Source organism: Trematomus bernacchii, unplaced genomic scaffold (genome assembly GCF_902827165.1).
Source record: "Trematomus bernacchii unplaced genomic scaffold, fTreBer1.1, whole genome shotgun sequence".
Lineage (NCBI taxonomy): Eukaryota > Metazoa > Chordata > Actinopteri > Perciformes > Nototheniidae > Trematomus > Trematomus bernacchii.
The window spans coordinates 13,740,035-13,764,761 of record NW_022987739.1 but is presented as its reverse complement, the minus strand read 5'-3'; the positions used below and the strand labels follow the sequence as shown (position 1 = coordinate 13,764,761).

The 24,727-nt window shown below is 40.3% G+C and overlaps 2 protein-coding genes across 4 annotated transcripts in view; one reads left to right on the top strand and one right to left on the bottom strand.

The window, feature by feature from the left end:
- Window positions 1-465: 465 nt before the first annotated feature.
- On the bottom strand, window positions 466-4,949 carry cunh1orf53 (chromosome unknown C1orf53 homolog). 2 transcript variants are annotated; one of them, XM_034146276.1, is made up of 4 exons: window positions 4,876-4,949; window positions 4,406-4,575; window positions 2,043-2,144; window positions 466-784 (listed from the first exon to the last, which is right to left on the bottom strand). In XM_034146276.1, exons 1-4 carry the CDS (start codon window positions 4,940-4,942, stop codon window positions 713-715), a joined length of 411 nt encoding a protein of 136 aa, XP_034002167.1. In that variant the 5' UTR covers window positions 4,943-4,949; the 3' UTR covers window positions 466-712. The 2 variants fall into 2 exon arrangements, with proteins under 2 accessions (XP_034002167.1, XP_034002166.1); XM_034146275.1 differs by lacking the exon at window positions 4,876-4,949 and having other exon boundaries at window positions 4,406-4,865.
- Window positions 4,950-8,182: 3,233 nt separating this feature from the next.
- Window positions 8,183-24,727, top strand: part of dennd1b (DENN/MADD domain containing 1B) — a 106,587-nt gene continuing 90,042 nt past the window's right edge. For both annotated transcript variants that reach the window (XM_034146753.1, XM_034146752.1), the window contains exons 1-2: window positions 8,183-8,462; window positions 9,072-9,136. In XM_034146753.1, the coding sequence (XP_034002644.1) occupies window positions 8,446-8,462; window positions 9,072-9,136 (82 nt within the window). In that variant the 5' untranslated portion in view covers window positions 8,183-8,445. The remainder of the gene's footprint in view (window positions 8,463-9,071; window positions 9,137-24,727) is intronic.

Below are 24,727 nucleotides of genomic sequence, written 5' to 3'. Positions count from 1 at the left end.
TTGATGTCCATGGCATGTTTGTTAGCAGCCTGATTCCATCAAGTAGTGTAAAAGAAGCGCAGCCAAGTGTGAGGGCTGACCCTTGGCCCCTGCCTATTTTTAACAACACAGCGTTTCAGTCAAAGGTAGACAGTTCAGACGAGCACTTGTGGAGTGTAAATGATGCTAATATTCATACAGTCGTACATTTGGGAGGAAAAATAACTAGAGATGCAAAGCAAAAGAGCACAAGACTCCATCTGACTATCTGCAGTTAGTTTCGCTTATATGCCCTTTATCTAGAGGGCAAAGATCTAAAATGCTCTTTCAGTTTTCATCTCCATACTCCCACAACCCTTGTAAATGCATCAGAGTAGCAGAAAACCACAAAATATTAAGTACTCTTAAAGAGAAACAAGAAATGGAGCTCAAGGCATTTCATTGGACATTGGAGAAAAAGAACTGAAAAATATGGCAAAACAAAAATGTGATTAAAGACTATTTTATATGAGGCTCTAGTGAACAAATCCTTGCTCCTCCTCCCCCGTCTTGTGAGAATAATAATAATCCTGAGAATAGTTGTGATTCACTGGAGGTAGATATTGCACAGACAGTACCCCTATTTCATCATTTAGTACACTGCTAAAAATGACTCCAAAGTAGTTCGGATAATGACAGGCAGAAGATAAGCAACATGTTTTGTGTTCCATTCTGAACAGGCATTTTACCTTCGTCATGCATAAAATAAAGTATTAAATTGTTTCTTCATTGCAGGGTCCTTCACGTTGACTTGGCCATATGGACACTAGAGGAGAAATGAAAAAATAAATAGTCATATGTGGAGTAAAACATCAGTCACACAGAGAACAAGACATGGTTGTAAGCTTTCAACAGGATGAGGTTAAAAGAATATCTAGGACTGAACCAGACACAGTAAGAAAGGACGACACATGTCACCAGGTCACAACATAGGTGAAGTGAGTCACAGGTATAATGAGGGTATAATGTTATGATCAAATCCATCTTGTCTATATTGACCTACATTTACAGAGTGTGGTTTGATTTTCAAATAATAAACCTAAAGATATGTGTCAACGTTAAAAGTATTAAGCATTGAGAAGTTTAACACTTGTAGGATTAGGGGAAATTATGTACTGTTTTTCCATTCATCTTTGATACCATATTGTAACTGGTAAAGCTTAAAAATGGGTCATTCACTTTGTGGGGATAGTGGTGGTCTAATGGATAGTGAGGTGGGCTGAAGATCGCAAGGTTGTGAGTTCAAATCCCGCCAGGAACACCACCACTAGTGTGCCCTTGAGTAAGTCCTTAGTTACTCCAGGGAGAATGTCCCTGTAATTGTAAGACGCTTTGGATAAAAGCGTCAGCTAAATGAAATGTAATGTGTTTGTTTGGTGCAACATACAGTAAGTGATGTTTGTAAAATAAGCAGTTTACCCCCATACAAAAGAAATAACTATTTAAGCCTTTTATTTCATCAGTAATGTCTGCAAAAGTAAAACCACTGGAGGAAAAAAGGATTTGTTTTTTGAGGGATAAAATGTTGTCATGCACCAAGCAGGCCACATGCTGTGCAGCCCTTGTCTGGTTTACATTAGTAACATGTATCATATCAAATGTAGCAAGCCTAAAGCTTAGTGTTCACTGAACATTAAAGTACATTGTCAAACTGAGTAAAATGATTTACATGTGCCGTTTGAAAAGAAAAAACATACAGAATAATGGACTTATTGAAAATAATAAATTATTGTCTTCGGCACCAGGGACAGCTGATGTTCAGATGCTCTTGTCAACCGGCCATGCATATAAACTTGTGCTATTTTGGGCATAATAAATGTAAGACTATTTGATCTTTAAGAAAACACAGGTTAAATCGAAGGCAAATTGACATATGGAAACTAGATAGATTAAAAAAAAATGAAGAGGATGGGACAAAACTAAACATACCACTGAGGCCAGATGAAAAGAAAAAACATGCTGTGAAAAAACAGATTGAAGTGGAGAAACACACAACCTGGTACACAAGAAATCAAAGGGCTCACATGTCTGCACGCGCTGCCACAGCATTTCCCTCTCTGAAGTTGGGCATACTCTGTGAACACCTTGTACCCACTGGAAGGGTCCACGTACATCTGCTTCTTTGTCTGAACAGAATGAACACATTATTATTTAATTAGTGTGACATACAAACACATGCTGGTGTGTGACCCCTGCATACATCACCATATACCTACATGTACATATCTAACACAAATGCACAGGCGGGTATACTACTGAATGTGAACATATAGAGACAGATTGCTTTGGGTCAAGGAGGTGAGGGAATGGAAAACCTATGTGCATACAAACAGATGCAACATGGTGAATCTCTGATTTTACTAAATAATTAGTGCAGCTCTTTTGTAGGTGAAAATCTGCAATGAGTTATCAACTGATCTGCATCTTGTACAGACATTTAAACTCTTCTGTATGTAGAAGAAAACACTGAGCTACTCTGCCATTCCTTGGGAAGTTAGAAAATGTCATCCTTCAGTCTGTTTCAAACTGAGAGCCCACTAGTTGGTGAGCTTTGACAGGCCACAAAGGGAAAAAGCCCCCAGGCCATTTGGTGACACAGCCTGTCATTTCGCATGGCATTGCAGGGGCACATAGTGAAGCTGGCATAGCAGGGCCCCCTCTGCATTGTGCTTTTCCCACCCAGGCCCTACCACTCTCCTCAGGTCACGGCCAACTTGCCTCAACTTCATCCACACTCAGAAGCACAATATTTACAACAGATAAGCCTGGAGGCATGAAGATGACACCTATTCACCACTGTCATCACCACAGAGACACACTCTGTTTGATGGAAGAGCAAGGAAGATTTGGTTGAATATGATGGATCTGACAATTACTTACATGACAGGTACTGTGTAGAAACACTGAGTAGGTAAGCGTGCGTCAAAGTAAATCAAAATGGTTTTTTTACAACTGTAATTTTCCTAAAATATATCTATGGTGCATATATTTGCACCATAGATGTGTAATATATTGACAATCCCTTTGTGATCCAGAATATAATACAAATGACAAATAAGGAAATTACAATGAAAATAAGGAAACCTTGTATCAAATTTAAAATTGCAAATGACAGTAAATGTAATTATACCAAGGACACATTGGGGGGTTTCTAGAAGAAAAAGTGAACAATGGCTCTACAGGTACAGGACAGTTTTGATAAACAATAATCCTATTTGATACAGTACTGTTTGTACTAATAGTATTTGAATTATTGTGAAATTCACATTTGGTTTGTTATTTGAAGGAGCATATCACTTAGTAGAAATTAAAATGTACCATGGTGGGCTTTTAAAAAAAACATTCAATCACCTCAAGGTAGTCAGTCTTCTCTACTAGATTCTCATTATTCATAATGCTTAACAGGCAACATTTTAACTCAACATAAATAAGTAGACACAATATTGAGTATAGCTCCAAAAAGAATTGCTACTTAGCTTGCATATATTACATTTGTTTTGGTGAACAGTTAAAATACCTGTTTCATATTTTCAGTGTAGCACTACAATAGTGAAAGAATGCATACATGTTTTTTTGTTGACATGGTGTAATTGTGTACAGCTAGACTCTAATGCAAACAGTTGAGAACAACTCAAGTAGGTTTGTGATACCATCATGATTATAATACTTCTAGTTGGCTACAATTCAGCAATTGATATTATTTATTGTTCAAAGACAGCTATTTGACTACATGCTTTGCATTTTCAGATCCTACATTGAAAGATAATTGACCAGCATTTGAATACTGTACAAAAAGCAATGTTCTGAATGAGAGTATTGTACTCAAAGTATCTTTACATTGTGGCTTTGCTACTTTAAATAAAATCATCTTACACATGCCACAACTGAAGTTAATTAACTCAGTAGAGAATTAAAACCAACAAATAACCAGAGTTGGGGAAGTAAATAATTACATTTACTCAAGTAAGTAATACATAAGTATTCCCATGTTATGCTACTTTGTACTTCTACTCCACTACAATTCAGAGGTAAATATTGTACTTTTACTCCTCTACTTTGAAGATTTTGATTAATGATGTGAAATATGATCAACACTTAAATAAGACTTTAGTTACACCTGGAATAACATTCAGAAGCTACCCTGCAGTATACAAAGTCATTACAACTAGCTGCACCTTTACCAGCTTTGATAACACTTTAATGCATCAATAATTATAATCAAAACATGATATATTATTCTGAAATGGGCCAATTTGCATAATAAGTACTTTTGGCACGTTAGGTTTATTTTGATGCTGCAAATAACATATCACACACTGTTGTAATTAATCATGTGATCAGATTGACATCAACATGGGAGCAGTGGGTGGGAGAGTGATGGTCTCACCTCACATGCCTCTCTGTGGGTTCTGTGGATGTCCATCTCTTCCTCTGTGAACTTTCTTGCAGGGTGCTCGTGTACAATGCTGCATGTTGTCAGCCCCTCACTGGGGTCTGCTCCTCTCCTGTCTGCATTGGACTGTAACCTGGCTCTGCCTTTCAGTCGCTTCGAGCTTTCTTCAGATAGGTTCGGTATTGACATTGTTAAAAGTCGTTTATTAAACGGCACACGGAGGATAATCAATCGGCAGACAACATCTTTACACCGGCGGTAATGTTGGTGAAACATGACCTGTAAAACATAAAAATACTACCTACTGGAACCGGGTAAAGGTTAAACTACTTCAAACTAATCACCTTGCACTTGAGTGCAAATAGATATCCGGGAAAACCGCCCATATAATCAAACACAGAAACGACTGATTATATCACATGTTTGAAAGATGTTACATGTTTACTTTTGCGTCCTCCACTCACTTTTTGCCGGTTTTCCCTCTACAGAAACGTACTTCCTGCTTCGCCTGGTCACATGACATGTGACCATGCTACTGATCCACTGGCTCTCACAGCGCCACCTCTGCTGCTTCACTGCAGCCGCACGCGCCCCGTGGGAGGATAACCTAAAACAATATAGCCTACATAAAACACCAAATAATGACTGACAAATATAATAGTTTTGTGAATCATCACCGCATTAGTACATTTAGTTATGCGACTACATATAGAAATTAATTATTAGTGATTTAACAATGACCAAATACAGACACAAATCTTAAAGCATTGGTGCACTATTTTCTTCTAAAAATAAATAGCACCCATTACACAAGTGAAAGGGTAATTTTCCTAAATTTTTGAAAAACACATCTCATTCACTCCCAAAAAGCACTTTGATATTTTACTTAGCTAAAAGTAGCAAAAATCCTCTGTAATTAAAAGTGCTATTGTCTTTTTTCTGCTGTACACCTCTGAATATGATGTATATGCCATTTTAAACCTCCTGTTATTGTATAATTTAAATTGTAAGCCTATACACTATCCCTAAATTCCAAGCTTTGCCCTCCTTGGGAGCAATGCAAACAAAGACACCTTCCCATAATATAGTTATATAGTGACTTGGACAAAGCACTGCAAGGTTGATGAGTGGACATTAATGAGTCCTCTCAAGGTTATCCATCGCTGTAAGCCACCTCTGATGTGTCTACAAATGAACTCTGGGTAATGAAACCTGACAAGTGTCTTTTGACTGACACTGTGGGGTCAATGCACCCTAAGACAAATTACACATCAATGATAATATACATATTCATGCTTACGATGAGGAACATTGTACACACAAAAAACGCTAGATGAATAAAACAAGATTATTTTCTTTCTTTAGTAAAACAAGCTGAAATGTAAGATAATGCATATGCTTTACAAGTTACACTTTGCACTGAATGTTGGGAAACAGTGCAAGATGTTGCAGTTGCTCTTCTGTTGGCTTTAAGGCTGCATTTTAATGAACTTAAAACAAAAGCCCTCTTTCTATAATTACTTGTGATGATATTTCGATTGAGTTTAATCATGTGCACCTCAGCTAGGTCAAATGTTTGAAGCAAATCAGAAACATATTTCAAGGGATTTAAAACAATGGAACATCATATTGTCCTTTTTTTCTATTTGAGGTTAAGATAACTGTTTACAGTTCTCTGAAATGTGATATCTCACTGGTTCAAAATGTCCAAGACTCTAGCTTTATGTATGTTTCTGTTTGTGTTTATGTGTGTCATATTGTGTTTTTCTTTTTTGGTGAGGCAGCAGCCATTATCATTTCATATGGATGCCTGAAACAGCATGCCCCAGTCTGCTGCCACTTAATTACCTTCCAGTCAGCCTGAAGAAATCTGGCTGGGATCCAGGCAGACTCTCTGGAGAGGAGAGAGATGTACATCTAAGCCATTGGTTTCAATTTACCATGGGACAAATATTGCATAAACATGCAAACAATAAAAGGAAAGCCCACCCTAAAAAAGGATTTACATGGCACTGCATATTTAGGATGAATAGAAAGACATCCATGAAAAAACGAATAATATTACCCTTAAAAAGGAAATTAAAAGATTTTCAATGCTAATTGATCATGTCATCAGGTGTCACTTTAGGGCGCTGGTCAACCAATAATTAATTTGTTACTGACTCTTTAGACTCATATGATCTCAGAGATCATACTATATATTTTACCTAAATAATGCCAAAATTAATGATTTTAATATTATAAAGTTTCACAGTTATGAATCGGAAAGGGGTTGTCTCATTTAAATTACTAAATTAAATCAATGAGTAGTGCAACATTAAATAAATCCTATCATTTTAGGATGGATTTCCCCTTGGGCCAGTGACTCAGCTTATTCATGAACAACGTGTTTAATGTGCAGTCCTGAAGCAGATTTAATAGTCATATACAGTATAGGCTGATGTTAAGCTGCTCGTATGTAATTTAATTAGAGTTTTCATTAAACAACTTTATTTATACTAAGTACAACTGGTTTTATGTTGCTGGGACGTAACACTGATTCCAAACAGTTCATGGTTTGTGTGCCTGACACAGAGAATGTTCAAAAGCTTATGTAACTGAATTATGTATTGCGACTTCAGCATTTATTTCATGCACGGACTACTGGCGTCTAACATGGTTACTGTAAGTAGCATTTAGACATGGCACACTGTTATTATGCAGGATAAAGTCAAGTGATCATGCCAGTCTTCTTCAACTTCAACTGCCCCCCACAGTCTGTGTGCACTGGAGCATTTGGGGGTTAAAAGCCTTGCTCTAAGGCACTTCTGTGGTGGTAAATAGAGGCAAGCACTACTGTTTCACTTTCCCCACACATACCATGGCTGACAGCCATTTAGTCATAAGCCTGTGTTTCAAAGCTTCAGGCTTTGTTCAAATGCAACTTAACGCTGGTTAAGAAATATGAAGGCAAAAGCTGGTTTTCAGAAGCTCTATGCTTCTTTTAAATGAAGTTACCCATGATAAGTTGTGGTCATTGCTCACTTATCATGTTAAACAAACAAATTGCGTTGCCTAGCTATCAACTGGTAAATAAATGTATGCATTATTGTTAATATTATTATAAATTTCATATAAAATCGTATTTTTACCAGCTAAGCAACCATATAATTCCCTATTACATGGTGAAGATCAACAACACATCGAGTGTTAGTAATGATGCAATGATTGTACACATCACCATGGATTTAAAATTGGGGTGGACATTTTTTGTTAAATACTTTCTGACATTTATTTGGCAATTTATAAAGCAAACTATTGATCCAGAAAATAACTTGTAGACTAATCCATAATGAAAATACTGAATGAAAATTAATACAAATATTACTTGGTATATCTAAATGTATAGGCAACTGTTTGCTATGATGTTAAACATAATAACTTAAAAATATATTTAGAGCAATGTTGTCTTTGTAGGTTGTTAGTCAGCCCTTAAGTGGCCAAAACATATTTTAATACTTTGGAAGCCCTCACAAGGACCCCTGATGGTCCCAGGAGGACCCCACTTTTGTAGCAACTGCTAAAGGCTACCGATGCCACAATTACTGAACGAATAATACAGTCTCGTAGGGAAACCATTTTTTTTAAAAGCATGAATCACACGGCTGAGGTCTGCTGTGTGTATCCTGCTGGTTACTCATTTCAAGTGGAGCAGAGATGCTTGCAGGCAGAAGCAGCAAGGTGCTCATCTGACGCGCTGACGTCACCAAATCTTTGACAGCACTTCCTGGAGTGCTGTTTGTTGTGGGAAATATCCGCCGTGGTGCTGAACTGTGGATTCAGGCTACATCTAACGGCAGAAGGACGGCACAAACTCCCACACTGTCCCACCTCCAAGCATGCGGTCGCGGCAACTTTCGAGAGGTGTCAGATAAGGCAGAAGAAGTGACGGGTGGGACTGAGGAAGGTCGAGCTGGAGATCCTCGCGGACAGCCAGGCACAGCCACAGCAGAGCCGCCGACAGCACGGAGTTGTCGCGATGTTGTAGCTAAACCATGGACAGCAGAATCAAGTAAGACCCCTGAGATTTGTGTTTTTTAATCCCCCCTTTGCTGTCGCTCATTGATATAGAGCTGTCGAGCTAACGGCTAATATGTGGTCCCCGGCTCGCAGCGTTAACTCGCAGCTGAGTGTGAAATACGGAGGAATGTTGGCCGTAATTCGAGCCCCCTCCAGCCGTGGATTTAACCGCCAGCTGGCTCTAGCATTTGGGTCATTCTGTTGCTCTGTCCGTTAGCTGACCACCAATTAGCCGCTCCGCTAACCGAGCACACACAGCCGTACATAGGGTATTACATGTGGACAGGACACCCAGCGACAGTGTCCTGTGACCAAAGTTTGTCCAAATATTGCACGTTGTCCGATAAGATAACTCCTCATTCTTACATAAAGCCCCACCAGCTTTAGCTAACATGCTCGTATTGACGTTGTCCGCTATTGACAGTGTGTCAGGTAAAGTAGGGCATGTGCACTTCATTGATGTTATACTAATGCACATGCAAGGGAATTCAACACAGTTGCTACGTGTGCTAATGCTGAACACACACTTGTTGCCCATGGTTGTGTGTGATAACAGCTGCCACTTATCTCCCCTGAGTAAACAGTGTTTTGTTGTTTGCAGGGAGAATCCAGAGAGAACATTTGATCTGGTTGTACAGGTGGCATGTCCAACATCTGAAAATGAAGGTAGGTGATGATGTAAATATTTTCATTAATAATATACTGTCAGTCTGCCAGCTGCTTGGTACAGACAGGTGAGAGGAAAACGTTTCTGAACCCTTTAATAACTTGCATAATAAATGATGGTCTAGTTGAACGACTCATTGATTATGTTCAGTTAAAACTATTTACATGAATTATAAATCATCAAAGTCGTTTTATAAGCCAAACATGCCCATCATTCACTGATTCCACATTTTAAAATACATACAATTACAATCAGACAAGAAAGAAGAAAGACATTGCCTTTGGCTTTATTAAAGTGTCATCAGCATTTCTGACATTCGTAGAACAAAGGTGACTTTATTAAAATAGGTAATTGACAGCAAGAAATAGAGTAGAATATAATTATTTTGTAACATCTATCAGACTGAATTTACGGGTTGGTAAAACTAATCTTCAGCTATTTTTACACTTGGCCATTCATTTATCAAGCAAGAATGCCAAAAAGCCTTTGTTTCCAGACCCTCAAAAGTTTGAATTGTCCCCTTGACCTCTGGTCAATTTTGATGGACATTTTCCTCAAATTCCTTACTAAACAATTTCCCTAGTAAAAAAAGTTTTTGTATACTAAACAGTTGTTAGTTGTGGCTAATATGTATTCTGATAAAGATGTCTTTGTTTTTTTGCCTCAAGTTGTATCCTTTTGTAAGCCATGGGGCGGGAAAATTACTGTTTGTTGTACAGTAATTGTAAGGCTGTACAGGGGTGTTTTTGAAGTGTTTTAAGAAAGGCCATGAGCGTCACAGAACTGCCCTACATGACTGAGTCCGGTCTTTCCTGCACAATGAGGGCCATCATTATGTCTGGGGTGTTATTATGTGTGCTCCAGAGTTAACTGTCAAGATCCTAAGGACTAAAGAAGGTTGACGATGAGTTCAGCTGTTAAAGAGATGTAAGCTGCTTTGAGATCTCTATTAGTGTTTTGCATTTGTCATTTATTTCACATAATTTCCAGTCTGCTCTATTCTGTTATTGAGCATGACCACAATTTAACCAGTGCAGGCATTTCTCTTGTAACCGTGACCCCACACAGATTGTTTTAGAAAGATCACGCTTGGTTCAGCAAGCTGCATCAACCGTTCTGCTGTTTGCAGTGGTCAAACATTCCTGCAATGGAGGCCCTCACAAAAAGTGCTCAGACTAGTCTCGGAAATGACTGTGACCAATGAATAACAACACCATATTCTGCCTTTTATTAATATAGGAAAGAAAGTAACCTATATTTCACATCAATATCAAGTTTCGCCTATAAGTCAAATATCATGTAAAAACATTTTCACTGCATATTACACCAGCTGTCTTATTTTGCCCACTCAGTTTTGACGTTAAAGAGGTGTTATGTAGATGGTTCACTTGTGCAGCTGCTGAGCTGACCAGAGTAGACTGAAAGTTGTCCTTGGATGTACATCTGATATTGGATTTTAAACCAACTCATAAACCACCGGCCTGCACTGTAATAACTGACTTCCCCCATGTATGATCCGGGGTTAGACTCATATCCGGACTCCTGCTCCCTGGGGCACAGCTACAGAGCCATGTTTGCACACTCCTCAGGTCAGATTGAACATACGAGTTCTGCTCAGTCATGACTGAAGTGCCGTCTCTGTCCTGATTGGATGTAAGAGGGCATTGTTTTGTTGTAGATGTGGACAGTCTGACAGGCGAGGCTTAGGGTTGTGGTGGATTGTTTTTTTACAGGAGAAGTTTCGGATAACCATTTAAGGAATGAGTCACTTCTCCCTGAATCTGATCAATTTCCCGTTCTTTAACTTGGCTTTAGCTGCCATCTGTATGTAATGAAACGCTTCTTGAACGCTAAAACTGTGCTGTCATTGTGCTAGGCCTAAATGGAGCGGATTTTTATAGATGTATACATGATTTAGGCATTACAGTTTACATTTGGTAACGCATGCATTTGTCTCAATTCTGTGTTGCTTACTTTTAATATGAGCTGAAAGGGTTAATGCTATGAGTCATAACAGAACAGCTTTGGCCAGATATGAAACCTCCACAGTCACTCACCGCTAACTAGAGCTGTTTCTCCTACAGCCAAACTTTGAGTCCTTTGCCAAAAAGCACCACTTCATATTCACACATTATCTTACCACTAACTCACAGAGGCAAACAAACAACAGTGCAACCATGATAGACTATAATTAAATTGTCATAGCAACATGGTGTAGAACATTTGAGCATTTCGAGGAATGTTAGAAGGTTTCAGCTTGCTCATATTTCTCAAAACTCCTCCTCACAGTTAAGGGAATACAAGCTTAATTTTAGATTGATTTTGGCTGCATCCCTGTTTTTGTGTTTCACTCTATCATCGATCCAGTTTGAACCATCGTGCTGTGAAGTGACTGAAAGGCTTTCCTCTTGAAACCTTGGTCTGGTGTGGGTAGGGTTTTGCTGATGCGGCAACATTGTTTTTCCACCACATCCTGGTCCTGCAGGTCTGAAACTACAATGCATCTGTGACAGCATGGCATGATTCCAAACTAGTGTAGAGTGTACTGTACTCCCCTTTGTTGTAATCACAAACAAAGTGCAAACTGAGACACCTGTAATGTAGTCAGTAAATATAGCTTTGCTTTTTCTAGATGGCCAGTTCACCTTTCCCATAACTTCCTGTGTTAAGTGGTTTCACATCTTAAGCAGTCAGCGAGATGTGTGCAGACAACGCCCACATGTTTGCACACAGGCCTGCAATAAGACATTTTTTTTTTTAAGCGTTGTTTTTCAGTGACCTTATTAAACCGATGGTCTAAGTATTCACTTATCACTCATAAAAAGTTTACATTTTGGCGAGTAATCACAATTTGTAATCCTGCAGTACAACACACAAGTTGTGCAGAATTATGTGTAATTGTTTACATATTGTGTGGCTTTTTGCTGAATATCAAGCCACAGAGTGAGTGTCAGTTTTGAAGCACTGCCCACGTCCTATAGGCGTCTGTGTAAATCAACTGGGTGGCTCAAACAGGATGTGCCAGCTCACGATCCTTAGTGAATACAAAAATGAGAAGACATTTTTATAATCTACTATAAATAATATATATGATATAAATGATCTGATTCTGACAAATAATTATATATCCATCCCTTGATTGTGAATGCTTTTTACTTTACTTCCCTCTTTCACATTTTTGTCAGTTATAGTGAGTAGTATTGAATGTGCACATACATAGTTTACCAGAGAACTCAACAGGACACCTTTCAGGAAGCTGTTTTAAATATGTATCCCTTAACAAGCATTGCTAAAGATATTCCAAAGGGGCAGTTGCCAATTCAGCTTATTTTGTCTTAAGTATTTCCAGTAATAAAAACCAGACAATGATCCAATCCAACAAAAAAAATCTACTAAAATAAACTTTGTCTATCTTTGTACTTCTTTGTAAAGTGATCACATTTTACAGATTTGACTGTTAAGTACACTGCTGTAAGCAAAGCCTCGTAAGACCTCTGAAGATCTCTGATGTTTAGCCAACAGGGCTATTCAGCTACTCTGAATAACATGGACTTTGCTGCTTTTGATGCAAGACCTTTTAGCCCTAACTGACATCCAGATCCAGTTTTTGTCTAACTGTGGTCAAGGAGAATACTATTTGTCAGTTTTAAAGCATGTCATTTAGTATAATAAACTCTTCCAGTGTTCTGAGACTGTTCCCGTTAGTCCCACTTTTTTCTCCAGTGGGTAGATTCCTGTTTTTTGGCAATACTTGTGGTAGCAAAATAACATCAGTAGCGCAGGTAAGAACAGAACAGTCCATCACCTCACAGATATTATTTATTGCACATTAGTTATTAAGATTTGACGTGAGCATCAGCAGTGTTGCTGGGACAAAAAGACAGGAAAATAAAGCTCCCAGCTACAATGGTGGCAGTGTTTATATCTGGACTTGGCCCCACTCTTCTAACCATGGATGTGTCGATAGATGACAGACACTGGCCCTTTTTCCTCATGCAGGTCCATGGAGACCTGGCCTCCCTGTTCAGCCCGAGCTCAGTTCCGCTTAGCTCTGTTGGCTCAGTGCTCTGTGGATGCTCAGGCTGTGAGCGAGCGTTGCCTGAGAGCGTGACTGGCATGCTAGCTACTAGCGGCCCTGGCTACATAAAGCCATATTGATGTGCTTCCAAGATGCTGCCAAAGCTAGCAGATGACGCTAATGCTGCCAAGGCAGTAGGTGGGGACAGATGCTACCTGTCCTCGCCCGCTCCCTCCAGCCAGATTGTTCCAAGTAACAAAGCAATAAACTTAATAGACTGGTGTATCAATTTTACTGCAACATTCATGCTGCAATTAGGGGGGAACGATTTACTGTTAAAAAAAAAACTTAATTAAGAGCAGTTTGGCTAGAGCTGATGCATACAGGACGACAGTCTTGGGTTTAAAATCTGGCTCTGGTTCTTGTTTCTGTCATTTGCCTTACATGGTGTTTCTGTGTACACTTAAGTATCTTTTTTCTTCATTGCTCCCTCAGTTCAAAATTGCATGTCAGATGAAGAGAGAGCCACAAGCGATCTAAAGGATTGTGAATGCTTTTTCCATGCCTCACTACAGACTAGCATCATACTTTACAATCTATACATCACATGACTCCCTCTAGCCTTAGGCTGGAGCCACAAGAGGACGATAACGCAAACGGACCGAAATCGATTTAAAAAAAGGCTTCCGTCCACACGCACCAGAAACGTGTCCGTTCACACGAGACCGCTCGAAAGCGCTGGAGACGCTGTAGTACATATGCCGGGCCTGTAAGTGGCGCTGTACTCCTGCCACAAAAGCAGCGAAGAAGACTTCCCGCGCATGGTTGCCATGGTTGCCCTTCTGTTTATTCTCCGCTCTGGCTCTTTTTCTCCCTCCCCGAGGCAAGCGTTTTCTCCTGCTCTAAATCTCTCCGGTAGTCCACCAGCAGATGAAAACACCCACCTCTCTGCCTCCTCCAAGGGGCGAGGGGACCGTGCGGCAGAGTTTCAGTTAGATTTTTTTTCGCCGGTCAACATGTCCGTTAAAGTTGAAATCTTCCGGACAAAATTTGAAAAGTGCATGTCAAAGGTCTTCTTTGTTATTTATTGAGCTTTAAAACAAATTGATAACGACTCTATATAATAATATAAGAATAATAAACGGAGCCTCTCTTTTCCTCCCCCTCTTCTGACAGCCCAGCAGCTGATCTCTGAGCAGGAGAGGTGGGAGAGGCGGGGCTATTGCGTCATCGTTATCAGGAAATGATCGTATAGGCGTAAACACGGAGCCGTTTGCCCCCCCAGAGCGTTTCGTTTGCAGATCTACCCACCTTGGGACCCGTTATCGTTATCGTTTTCTGCGTTTCCATGTCGGACTCAATCTCAATCTTTATTTATTTATATAGCACATTTAAAACAACCTTCAGTTGACCAAAGTGCTGTACAGGCAATAACTACAATATTAAATAACACTAATAAAACAATAATTAAAAACATGATAAAAAGCACAATAACTAGAAACATATTAAAAAACACATACAAATGTAAAAATGTAATGTTCAACTAGTATTAAAAGCCAGTGCAAAGAGGTGAGTTTTTAGCTGAGATTTAAAAAGTTCAATAGACTCAGCAGTCCGGATATGTACTGTAATGGGAGGCTGTTCCACAGTCTGGGAGCTGCAACACTGAAAGCCCTGTCACCTCGTTTTTTTTTCCTGCACCGAGGAACCACCAACATATTTTGCTGAGCTGATCGCAGTGCTCTAGCTGGAGCATGGCGGTGCAACAACTCAGACAGGTAATGTGGTGCCAGTCCATGCAATGATTTAAAACTGGATCCTGTAACTGACGGAAGCCAATGAAGGTCTGCCAAAACGGGTGTGATGTGGTCATAACGTCTCTTCCCAGTAAGAAGGCGTGCAGCCGCATTTTGGACCAGCTGCAGGCGACGGATCAAACACTTATCAACACCAATATACAGGGAGTTACAATAGTCTAAACGAGACGTTATAAATAGGTGGATTAGCTGTTCAAATTCCTTACTAGGAAGATAGGCCTTTACCTTCCCCAGTAGCCACAGCTGGAAGAAGCTTGTCTTGACAACTGAGCTTATTTGTTTGTCGAATTTAAAACAGCTGTCAAAGATGACTCCAAGATTTCTCACAGAGGGACGGCTGTAGGAGGCTAAGGGGCCGAGTACACTATTAAAGCCATCCAGGAGTTCAGACTGTCCAAATATTATAATCTCTGTCTTGTTTTCGTTGAGAGTCAAGAAGTTGATTTCCATCCATGATTTTATGTCTTTCAGACAGCTAAGCAAGGCAATCCTAGATTTCTTATTTGCTTTTATAGGCAGGTATACCTGCAGATCATCTGCAAAGCAATGGTAAGAAATGTTATGCTTTTTAAAAATTGACCCCAGAGGTAGTAAATACAGACTGAACAAAATGGGGCCTAGGATAGAACCTTGAGGGACCCCATATGCTAGTGGGGCTGCAGCTGAAGAATACTGGCCAAGATGCACAGAGAAGGTCCTTTCTGACAGATAGGATTGAAACCATTTTAGGACATTACCTTTAATTCCAACACACAGTTCAAGGCGTGATAAAATAATTTGGTGGTCAATGGTGTCAAAAGCAGCAGACAAATCTAAAAGCACAAGCACAGCAGAATTCCCAGAATCAGCAGTTAAAAGAAGACGGACTCGTGTGGCCGAACCGTCTATCTGATAGTGAACTGTAGCAGATACGACCGTTATCGTCCTCGTGTGGCCGGGGCCTTAGAGGAAGAGTGACAGGGTTTTTGTTATCTTGTTTTAATCTCATGTCAGCGCCCGTCAGTTTATCATAGATTATGTGTCTTTTTTGGTAAGAAATTAGTGAAAGGTTTATTGTTTGCTGCAGTATCTCAAGAGAGTTTCTTACTAGTGTTAGAATAATCTGCAGGAGGATGCACTTGCATATGTTTGGGGAACAGAAAGCAATACTATAGAGTAGACAAAATTCTCTCCTTGATTTCCGGGAGCCTTAAAGCTTCAGTAGAACTAAGAAAAGTTACTTTTACTTTTGTTCTGTGTCCTGAGAGCATTTATTTCCCTGAGATGCGAAAGGTCTCACGGTGTCACCTACTGTTCTCTAGTTTGTTATCAATCTCCTACTGTAGCGCCCTCAAGCAGCACTGTGATGTTCCTTCTTTTTTTCCTTTGCCTTCCCCTCTTTCCCATTTCACCCTTCGTATTCGTGGAACAAAACTCCTGTATAATATAACTTTTAGAAAAGGTTGAACGTTGACATTCTGCAAAATGTCAGAAGTGCTCCTTGACCCACGCTTTGCCGGTTCTGCAGTCTGATTGGATTTCGGCAGCGTGTTGAGTTCACGGCAGGCTCACACTCAGACGGGAGGCCATTGGAGTACTAACAGATGCCATGGCAGCAAGGAGGGTGTTGATTGGTCATTAGAGAGGCCACACTCCTCCACTCACACTCCTGAAAGGACCTGGGGTCTCACACTTTGTTTATCTGCCCTTCTCTTTTGTCTCACCCATATGACTTTGCTAAATTGGCTCTTTTACACCGAATCAAATACTATCTGAGTTAGATCTATCGGTTTCCTCTGGACTGAAATGAGGAAGTCCCTCACTTCCCTGCTATGGTAAGGTATCAACCACAGTGTGAATGAACTCTGAGAAATACCCTCCCCCTTGATGTCCCCTGTCTGTCTATATGATGATGTCTGACGCACAGTCTAACTTTCAGCAGAAAAACACCTATTTTACCTAGCACAAAGAGTGTCGGTAAATAAGTGGGGTGGGGCTTATTTCATCATACGACGGAAGTTCACAATCACATTTAAAAAAAGTTTCAACTGCATCATAAAGGCTCAAGTGAAATAAAATAAAACGTTATTTATTTTTTAGATTTTAACTGCAATAAGCATATTGAATGTATAGGTGATATAACATTACTGCATGAAATCTATGTAATCGAGCCAAAACTGGGGATTCAATGATAACACAATTCAAATTTGTCTGATTTTATATTGATATGTTCAGATATCAATATAAGGCTAGTGTTTGATTTAATCAGCAGTGGGAATTCAGTTTCAAGGGGAATATTTCTTCAAATGCTAGGTTTTTCATCACCAGTTTGCCTGTATAATACAGTAAAATATACCATTACACTTGTTTGTTTATCCATTTTGGTTATCTTAATGACAAGTTGGCCGTATACTGGTGTGACTGCTTTTCTCAGTGCCCCACTGTCTTGTTCTTTTGTCCGTGTCCGCAGTCATTTGTAGCTCGCTGCTCGCAATCACTCATCCATTCAGTAGCTGTGTGGTGGCCTGCTGCTTACTGGGTTCAGTTCCAGCTGTCTTCACCCTGGCCTGTTCGGGTTCAGATTAAATGGTAAAGCTCAAACCAAAAATAAATAATGTGGCATTGTCTGAATACATTGTAGGCCAGTGCAGGCACATGACATGTTAGTTGTTACCAAGGCACAGAGGAAAATTGAATCCAGAAGAATAGAAAATGCAGGAGAATTCAACAGCAGAAACTTACGCTAATGAAACACCAGGGAGGGAAATGGCTCCGTCTGTGTAGACACAAAACCTGCCGCCATTGCCATCCTCTGCATTTATTCTGTCCATGAACATCTGCCTTTTATACACTCACACATTTTAATCACACTTCTCATGTCCTGACTCTTCATGTTCGTTTTCTCACGTAGCAACTTTTCTTTGTGATCACACGTTGTTTGCACAGTCACATACAAGGCGCAATCCATCTCGCACCCCTTTCTGATTATCACTTTACATTACATTACATTACATTACATTACATTACATTACATTACATGTCATTTGTTAGACGCTTTTATCCAAAGCATCTTACATACATTCAGTACTGTGGACAATCCCCACAGGAGCAATTTGAGGTGAGGTGTCTTGCCCAGGGACACAACGACATGCTGACTGCAGTGGGACTCAAACTTGCTATCCCCTGATTCGAAGTTCAGCACACTAACCACTGAGCCACAGCCTCCCTATTACATTGACAGACGGGCCCTACAGGGAGAATGGAGAGAGGGAACAAGTCACTGGGACCTTTCAGGTGGTGACCTCGCTACGTTCATGTTTTGGCAAACACACACACACACAAACTGATACACATGCATCCACGTCCAGCAGGACAGCTGTGAGTGGACTTTTCTGTTGTTTCTTCATAGCGCAAAGTATTATTGGCCAAAGCATGAAGAACTGGGGCAAAATGAAACAGGGTGGGGTTGGGGATGAAGTGAGGGATATGGGGGAGAGAGAGAGAGGGAGGATGAAGGGGGTGGTGGATATGCTGATGGCACTAGTCTATAAACTGAGAGGTGAGATACGGAGGGGGTTGCTGGCTGAGCTTTTCCACTCACGTATGCCGTGGTAAAACTCCAGGGACAAACTGTTTTTCATGTGTGATAGCAGGTACATGTTTAAGTGAATAGTGTGTGTTGTGCATGTATAGCTGTGTGTGTGTGTGTGTGTGCACGGCTGCGTGGATGTGTGTGACCGTGCATGAGAAAGAGACACAGAGGCTGTGGGAGCTGCAGGAGGCTCATCTGAATTCACTAATGCTGCCAGCCTGGGAGAACATGGAAAGACTTCTAGGCACTGACGCTCACCGGCTATTTTTAGACTTCCCCTTTTTACGGCGAAAAAGAGGGGGAAAAATAAGGACCCGATCAATGATTTAAAAGGTGATGATTTTGATGAATGCAGTAGAGTTTCATCACCTCACCCCCTCTTGGAGCCTCGCAGCATTGTTGTCGGTGCCGTGTTTTTTTGTCTGTGTGTTTCTGTGTGCTATGCATCTTCGTGTGATGGCAGATGAATCTATTCCCTCGTGACCACTCTTAAGTTATGCTCCAGAGAGCTGTGGGAATTTTGTGTGTTTAAAAATAAAAAGCACGATGCAAAGGCTAGGATAACGTCCAGCTGAATTTTAGCTTCCAAAAAACTGCTAGTGTCATCTTGAAGCGAAGCTCTTCTTCACATGTATCCAATCAAAGCATGACAATAGAAGTCCACATGTATATATGTTCAGCTCAGCAGATGGCACATGCATGTACAACCAAACACACGCACACCCCCACAGACAACAAGTATTCAGTCAAAGAACAATGATTGGCTGGTTCTTATGCATGTAATACCAATGTGGCCTAGTTTAGCCCACAAATGAACAGGATTAGTGTAGCTCCTGCTTTAATGTAGCTTTAGTGATGTTAATCTGTTCCTAGTCTGGCAAATTGGATTTCAGCAACAAAAAAAAAGCTCTGCTAAAAAATCTGACTTTGGTGACTGTCATTTTGAGCATATTTTATAATGACAGGATTTTTAACAGGATTTAAGCATGACTCACTTCTAATGACTACACCAACCTGCCCACTTCTCCTCCGTGTGCAGACACAATTATAAAAAGAGGATCATAAAGCTTTTAATATGAATTATTTGTACCCATATTAAAGGTCCCCTATTATATTGTTTTTCATCAATATATTATAGGTCTCAGATATATACAAAACATGTCTCTGAAGTGTTTGGCTCCAAATACCAAACAGATCATGCATTGTAGCATCCCATAATCCCCTCTGTTTCAGCCCTGTTTCAAAAGTGCTGATTCTCTGTCTGTTACTTTAGATGAAAATAAGGATCCACTCCCCACGCCCCTCTGAGAGATATTTGGTTAAAAAGAACACAATGGTGCTCTAGGAGGAGATTCAGGTGATACTTTTACACAAGCCAAAAAATCGTTATGACATCATAAAGTGGCCAAAATCTGATCAGCTCATTTTCAGACAGGTTTTTATATAAATGGATCAGGACAAAGAGTGAGCGAATCTTTTTTCCTGAAACTTTCAGAATCTCTTTACACAGAGGGGACACATGCTTATGTATAAAAGACATGAAAATGTGGATTTTGCATAATAGGTGACCTTTAAGCATTTTCCTACTGGAACCTTTACCTGTCTGTGTTTTTGATTTATGGTTCAGTCCGACTATGCATATTATGGATGTCTAGTTATTTCTTATCTGTATTATTGGCAAAACAACTCATGCCGTAAAAGGAAGAGTATTCATTTTGCTTGGAAGACTGCAGACAGATATCCCAGTGTTCTTAAAACCACACTTTTAGACAAACAGAAGAAGCAGATAAAGGCAGAGATTGTTACAAAGGATGTTGTGGTCTCTAAGGGCTGCTGCCATAGACTGACGTACAATGATCTAAAAGATGAATGATGATAAAGACAGAAATGTATTTTCCTCGGCAATTAAGGGAATCAACCTACTTATTGACATGATATGAGTACTGGTATCCTGACATGTAGACTGTTGTCCTTTAGACCTTAATTGTTGTGACCAATGCCAAACCCAAGTCAAGCAGAACTAGTAGTACAAGCCCACTGTCTGTGCTGTCATCTCAGCTTCTGTCCCCACTATTTACATGTCAACAGCCATGCCCTGAGGCTACGTCTCTCCATCCAAGGCTGCTTCCATGTTGCCTAACACCACACAATTACTGTGAAGATGATGGTGTTTACATGCATGTAGTTGCCCTACTGGCCCTTAATTTGGGTTCTGGCCTATTTTTCAGACGGAAAATATAGGTCAATCTAGATGTCTTCGTGAATGTCCGAGACCATTTATCATTGCAAATCATGTAACTCATCCACAAAGTCTTTGTTTTTCACATATACAGTAGATGGACACGCATGCAGACACATGCATGCTCACACACACACACACGCATGCACGCACGCACGCTGTATGGGCTTCATACTCTGTACAGCATATGAATCCCTTATCCTTAGACCTTATACTTTGGGATAGAATCTTAAAACGTGTTCCTGGGGAAATTACAGAAAATACTCCAGGATTACATCCAATCTTACGGGAGATATTGGTGTTAACTAATAAATCGTTTAGTCATTAATCTGGCTGTTTTGAAATTCAAACATTCTTAGAACAGCAACAACTAGTTTCAACTGGTTTTCAAAACGATACTGTTAATATACTATAATAGTGTTATGATATTTTGACCAAAACTGTCATCAAGCAAAAATGCCAAGCATTTATTTCTCAAATGTGAGGATTTGTTATTTTCTCTATTTGTATCATTGTAAGTAGATTTTTTTCAGGGAGTAGTTAGATAAAACATTAGACGGTCTCATCTTGGGCTCTACGATGTATGATAAGCAGTTTTTTTTAATAGTTTTTATGAAACAAAGTAATTAAAAAAAGATGTACTAAAAATGGTTTTCTTTGCAGCTGTAATGAAGTATATTCCAACCAGTAAATGACTGGTTTAGCAGCTATCTGTATTGAGCTACAGTTTAAGGGAATTAAAGCTGGGACAGTCTGTTATCAATGGGTCCAGTGCGGTTAAAATGTGTTTTTTAAACACCATCAAGCACAGGAATAATAATCGATGGACAAGTGTAGAATTTTCTGGATGGCAAGGGCCTTTTTTCTTAAAATGGCCGAATAAATATTCTCTAAAGTTTTGATTCCCCAAAGCCTGAAGTCTTTCACTTTTATTTTTGCTAAAGTCAGTTACGTTTGGGGAAGTGTGTGTGTGTGAGTCTAGGTTTCAGTTGTTGGATAGTGTATTTTTCTGTCAGTATTTCGTCCGTCAGTCCTGCAGAGCATTGAGACCTCTGTAAATGTGTTTAGGCAGTATTGTAGGCTTTTAACACATACAGATGTATTGTCATCCCTGTGGAAAGATTGACTGCCTGCCTGCCTGCCTGCCTGCCTGCCTGCCTGACTGAGAGCTGTCTGTCTGTCAGCCTTTGCATGTGAACTTCAAATCACAGCTCAGCAGCACCAAGCATGTAGCCGCCAAAGGCAAAGCTTTACACTGTCATCAGCACCATGCAGCTGCCTCTGGGTGCTGTGCCATCTGACATTAACTGAGATCGATCCTCTCCACACCTCAAGGAGCTGCTGTGCTACACACACTGTTTTCTCTGATGCTGCAACCTCCACCTCAAACACTAGCAAAGGAACTCTCCCCTAAGCGTGTGTAATTGAGTGACAATGACCTGATCAGTGGCGTTCTTAAACTTTAAAAGTTGTAAATCCAAAAACAAAATGCAATGTTGTTTTTAAAATGAGACTCCACTCAAATAGGCCTGCCACTGTAACTGCTTTTGTTAGGATGATATAATGTCCCATAGAAATTGTGATCAACGTAATTATTGTCATGTTACGACCATTTTACTTCACTGATATAAGGATAATATAATGGCATACACCTTTTAATTAAATTAACTTCTGATTCTTAAGAATATGAATACATTGGAATTGGAATTAAAACAAAATGAATATAAATAAATAATAATTATAAATAATAAAAATATATATACACATACATACATCCTATGTGATTCTGTGAAGAAATGTTGTTTTTTAAGCCAACCAGGTGACATCCAGAAATGGAATCCCTCCATCACCACCACTAACCTGTACTGTTGCAACTTAGCTACCTCTTCGGAAATAAATATCTGGGTCATATCTCAGATTTCAGGTTATATCTCAGATTTTAGGGCACAATAATGCTTTAATGTCAGCACTAGATGTTGTTATTCTGCGGCAACTGCACATCATACGGTGAAGAAAGAGTTGGAGAGTAGTCTGTCTAGGGAGATCTGGTTTGTTTTCTTTAGCTTAGGAGGCTAACACCCCCCCCAACAAACATGCTGCCTGTGTGCTGTGTTGAAGATGCAGTCATGCGGAGCCAGTGTTTGACATAATGTTGGACCAGTATGGAATCTGACTGGGAATATCAACGCTGATATGTGGTGATACACAGAGGCTGTCACAAAGGTTGCATCCATATGCTGTGCCACTCATTCGTGAAGCTGTGAAATTGGGTTGCATCCCAACTAGCCTGGAGACAGTATCGCTTTCACGTCTCTCTTTCCGTCCCTCTCTCTCTCTCTCTCGCTCTCTCAGCCTCTCAGCTCATCCCACTGAAGCATTTTTCTGGGAAGACGGAACAACTAATGTGGCATTAATAGGGTCACATCATCTCCATGCAGCTCTTTCTTTCTTCTCCTTCCAGTGGCTGAGGCTGTTGTTTACCTTTTTTCTGATGCAGCTGTAGAAGTGGCTTATAAATCCCCACAGGCCAGCATCTCTCACATGTGAAGCCTGCCAGTTGATTTTCCTTTTGGCTGGTAAAGGAGGTTCTACCTTAGAGGTTGTTTTCTTTTTGTTTTATTCAAATTTTCAAGCTTTGGAATTAAAACGCTCCTCACCCTTTTTTTCCAAATTGAGACCTACTTCTAAACCGGATCTAGACCAGTATAATGAAGTATTTGATGTGCCTTTTACAATTGATGATATATTCTTATATGTCATGTACCAGCATTTTTGTCACAGTGAAGTTGTAGATAACAATTAAATGTCAAAAACAAATCGGTTCTAATTTAATCCAATTAGTTGTTTTTAACTAACCGAAGGCTTGCACTCTTTCCAAAAGTCCCCAGTCCTCATTTGTAACAACATAGTGTGACCAATCAGTATTAGCAAACGTAAGGACCATATCATCGTGTAAGAAGTTTCTCTTTTCTGAAAACTCTGCTTAGTAAATCAGCATGAAATGTAATGCCATTTGCAGTGTGAAGTCTTAGACATGATGGGCAAAGGGGGAGAAAAAAATGTTTTAAAACGTCTGTGAGTGTGTTTTCTCTTTGCTGGCCTTTGAAAGATGCCAGTTAATCTGCTTACTCCTTTTAATTGTGAGTTTAGGGGTTGGCCTCCTCTGGGCCAGAATGAGGCTACTGATCCAGAAGTAAAACGATGACCACCACAGTTATGCCTTCCTTTAGGTTGTGCACCCCCCCTAGTCTTCTTTAGCCTCCCCTCGTCTCCTCCTCCTCCTCCACCGTACCCTCCCTCAGAGGGAAGAAAGCTCCTTCTTCTGACAATAGACATTTTTTACCATATGTTGGCTTGACATCTTCATCAGGTTCACAGCAGGTTACCTTAGTTAACTTTCACTCCACTGCCTGATGGGATTTTCTCCCTCTGTTTCTCCAATCGGCCCAGGCTCAAAGTCTAGACGGCCTCCGAGGCAGGGTCCTACAGCTTGTGTCCACAATGGCCGTATTGTGGATGCTTAGTAGCGGTAGCTTCCTCCCGTTAGAGCCAACAGGCTAGTGCTAAAACAATGCTTTTGTCCGAGGGCGTACAAGGGGGCCTAATCCACTACATACTGTGAAATAAATCTCTCTCAGAGATGAGAGAGCGAGCAGGAGAAACGCAGTGAATGAAATCACTGCCAAGGAGGTTAGAGTGCAGCAGTTTAACCCCTGGCCAAGAAAGAGGGAGGAGAGGAGGCAAAGGGAGCGAGAGAAAGGCGGAACAAGGAGAGGCAGGCGCTACATCCCTTCATCTCCTGAGCACGGATGGAGGAGAGGGGCTGCCGGTGGCTTTCACAGCCTCTCTTCTCACCAGAGGAGCTGCTGTTCACCATATGGGATTTGGCCTCTCTTAACAAACAGGCCCCCTATTCACTCACAACACACATTCAGCCGTTCATGG

Excerpts from the sequence above, each read along its gene's own strand:
- cunh1orf53 (XM_034146275.1), bottom strand. The coding sequence starts at position 4,687 with ATGTTTCACCAACATTACCGCCGGTGTAAAGATGTTGTCTGCCGATTG. Across the intron at positions 2,145-4,405 it reads CCCACAGAGAGGCATGTGAG|ACAAAGAAGCAGATGTACGT; the intron begins GTGAGACCATCA and ends CATTCTGTTCAG. Across the intron at positions 785-2,042 it reads GTGGCAGCGCGTGCAGACAT|TGTCCATATGGCCAAGTCAA; the intron begins GTGAGCCCTTTG and ends TTTCTCCTCTAG.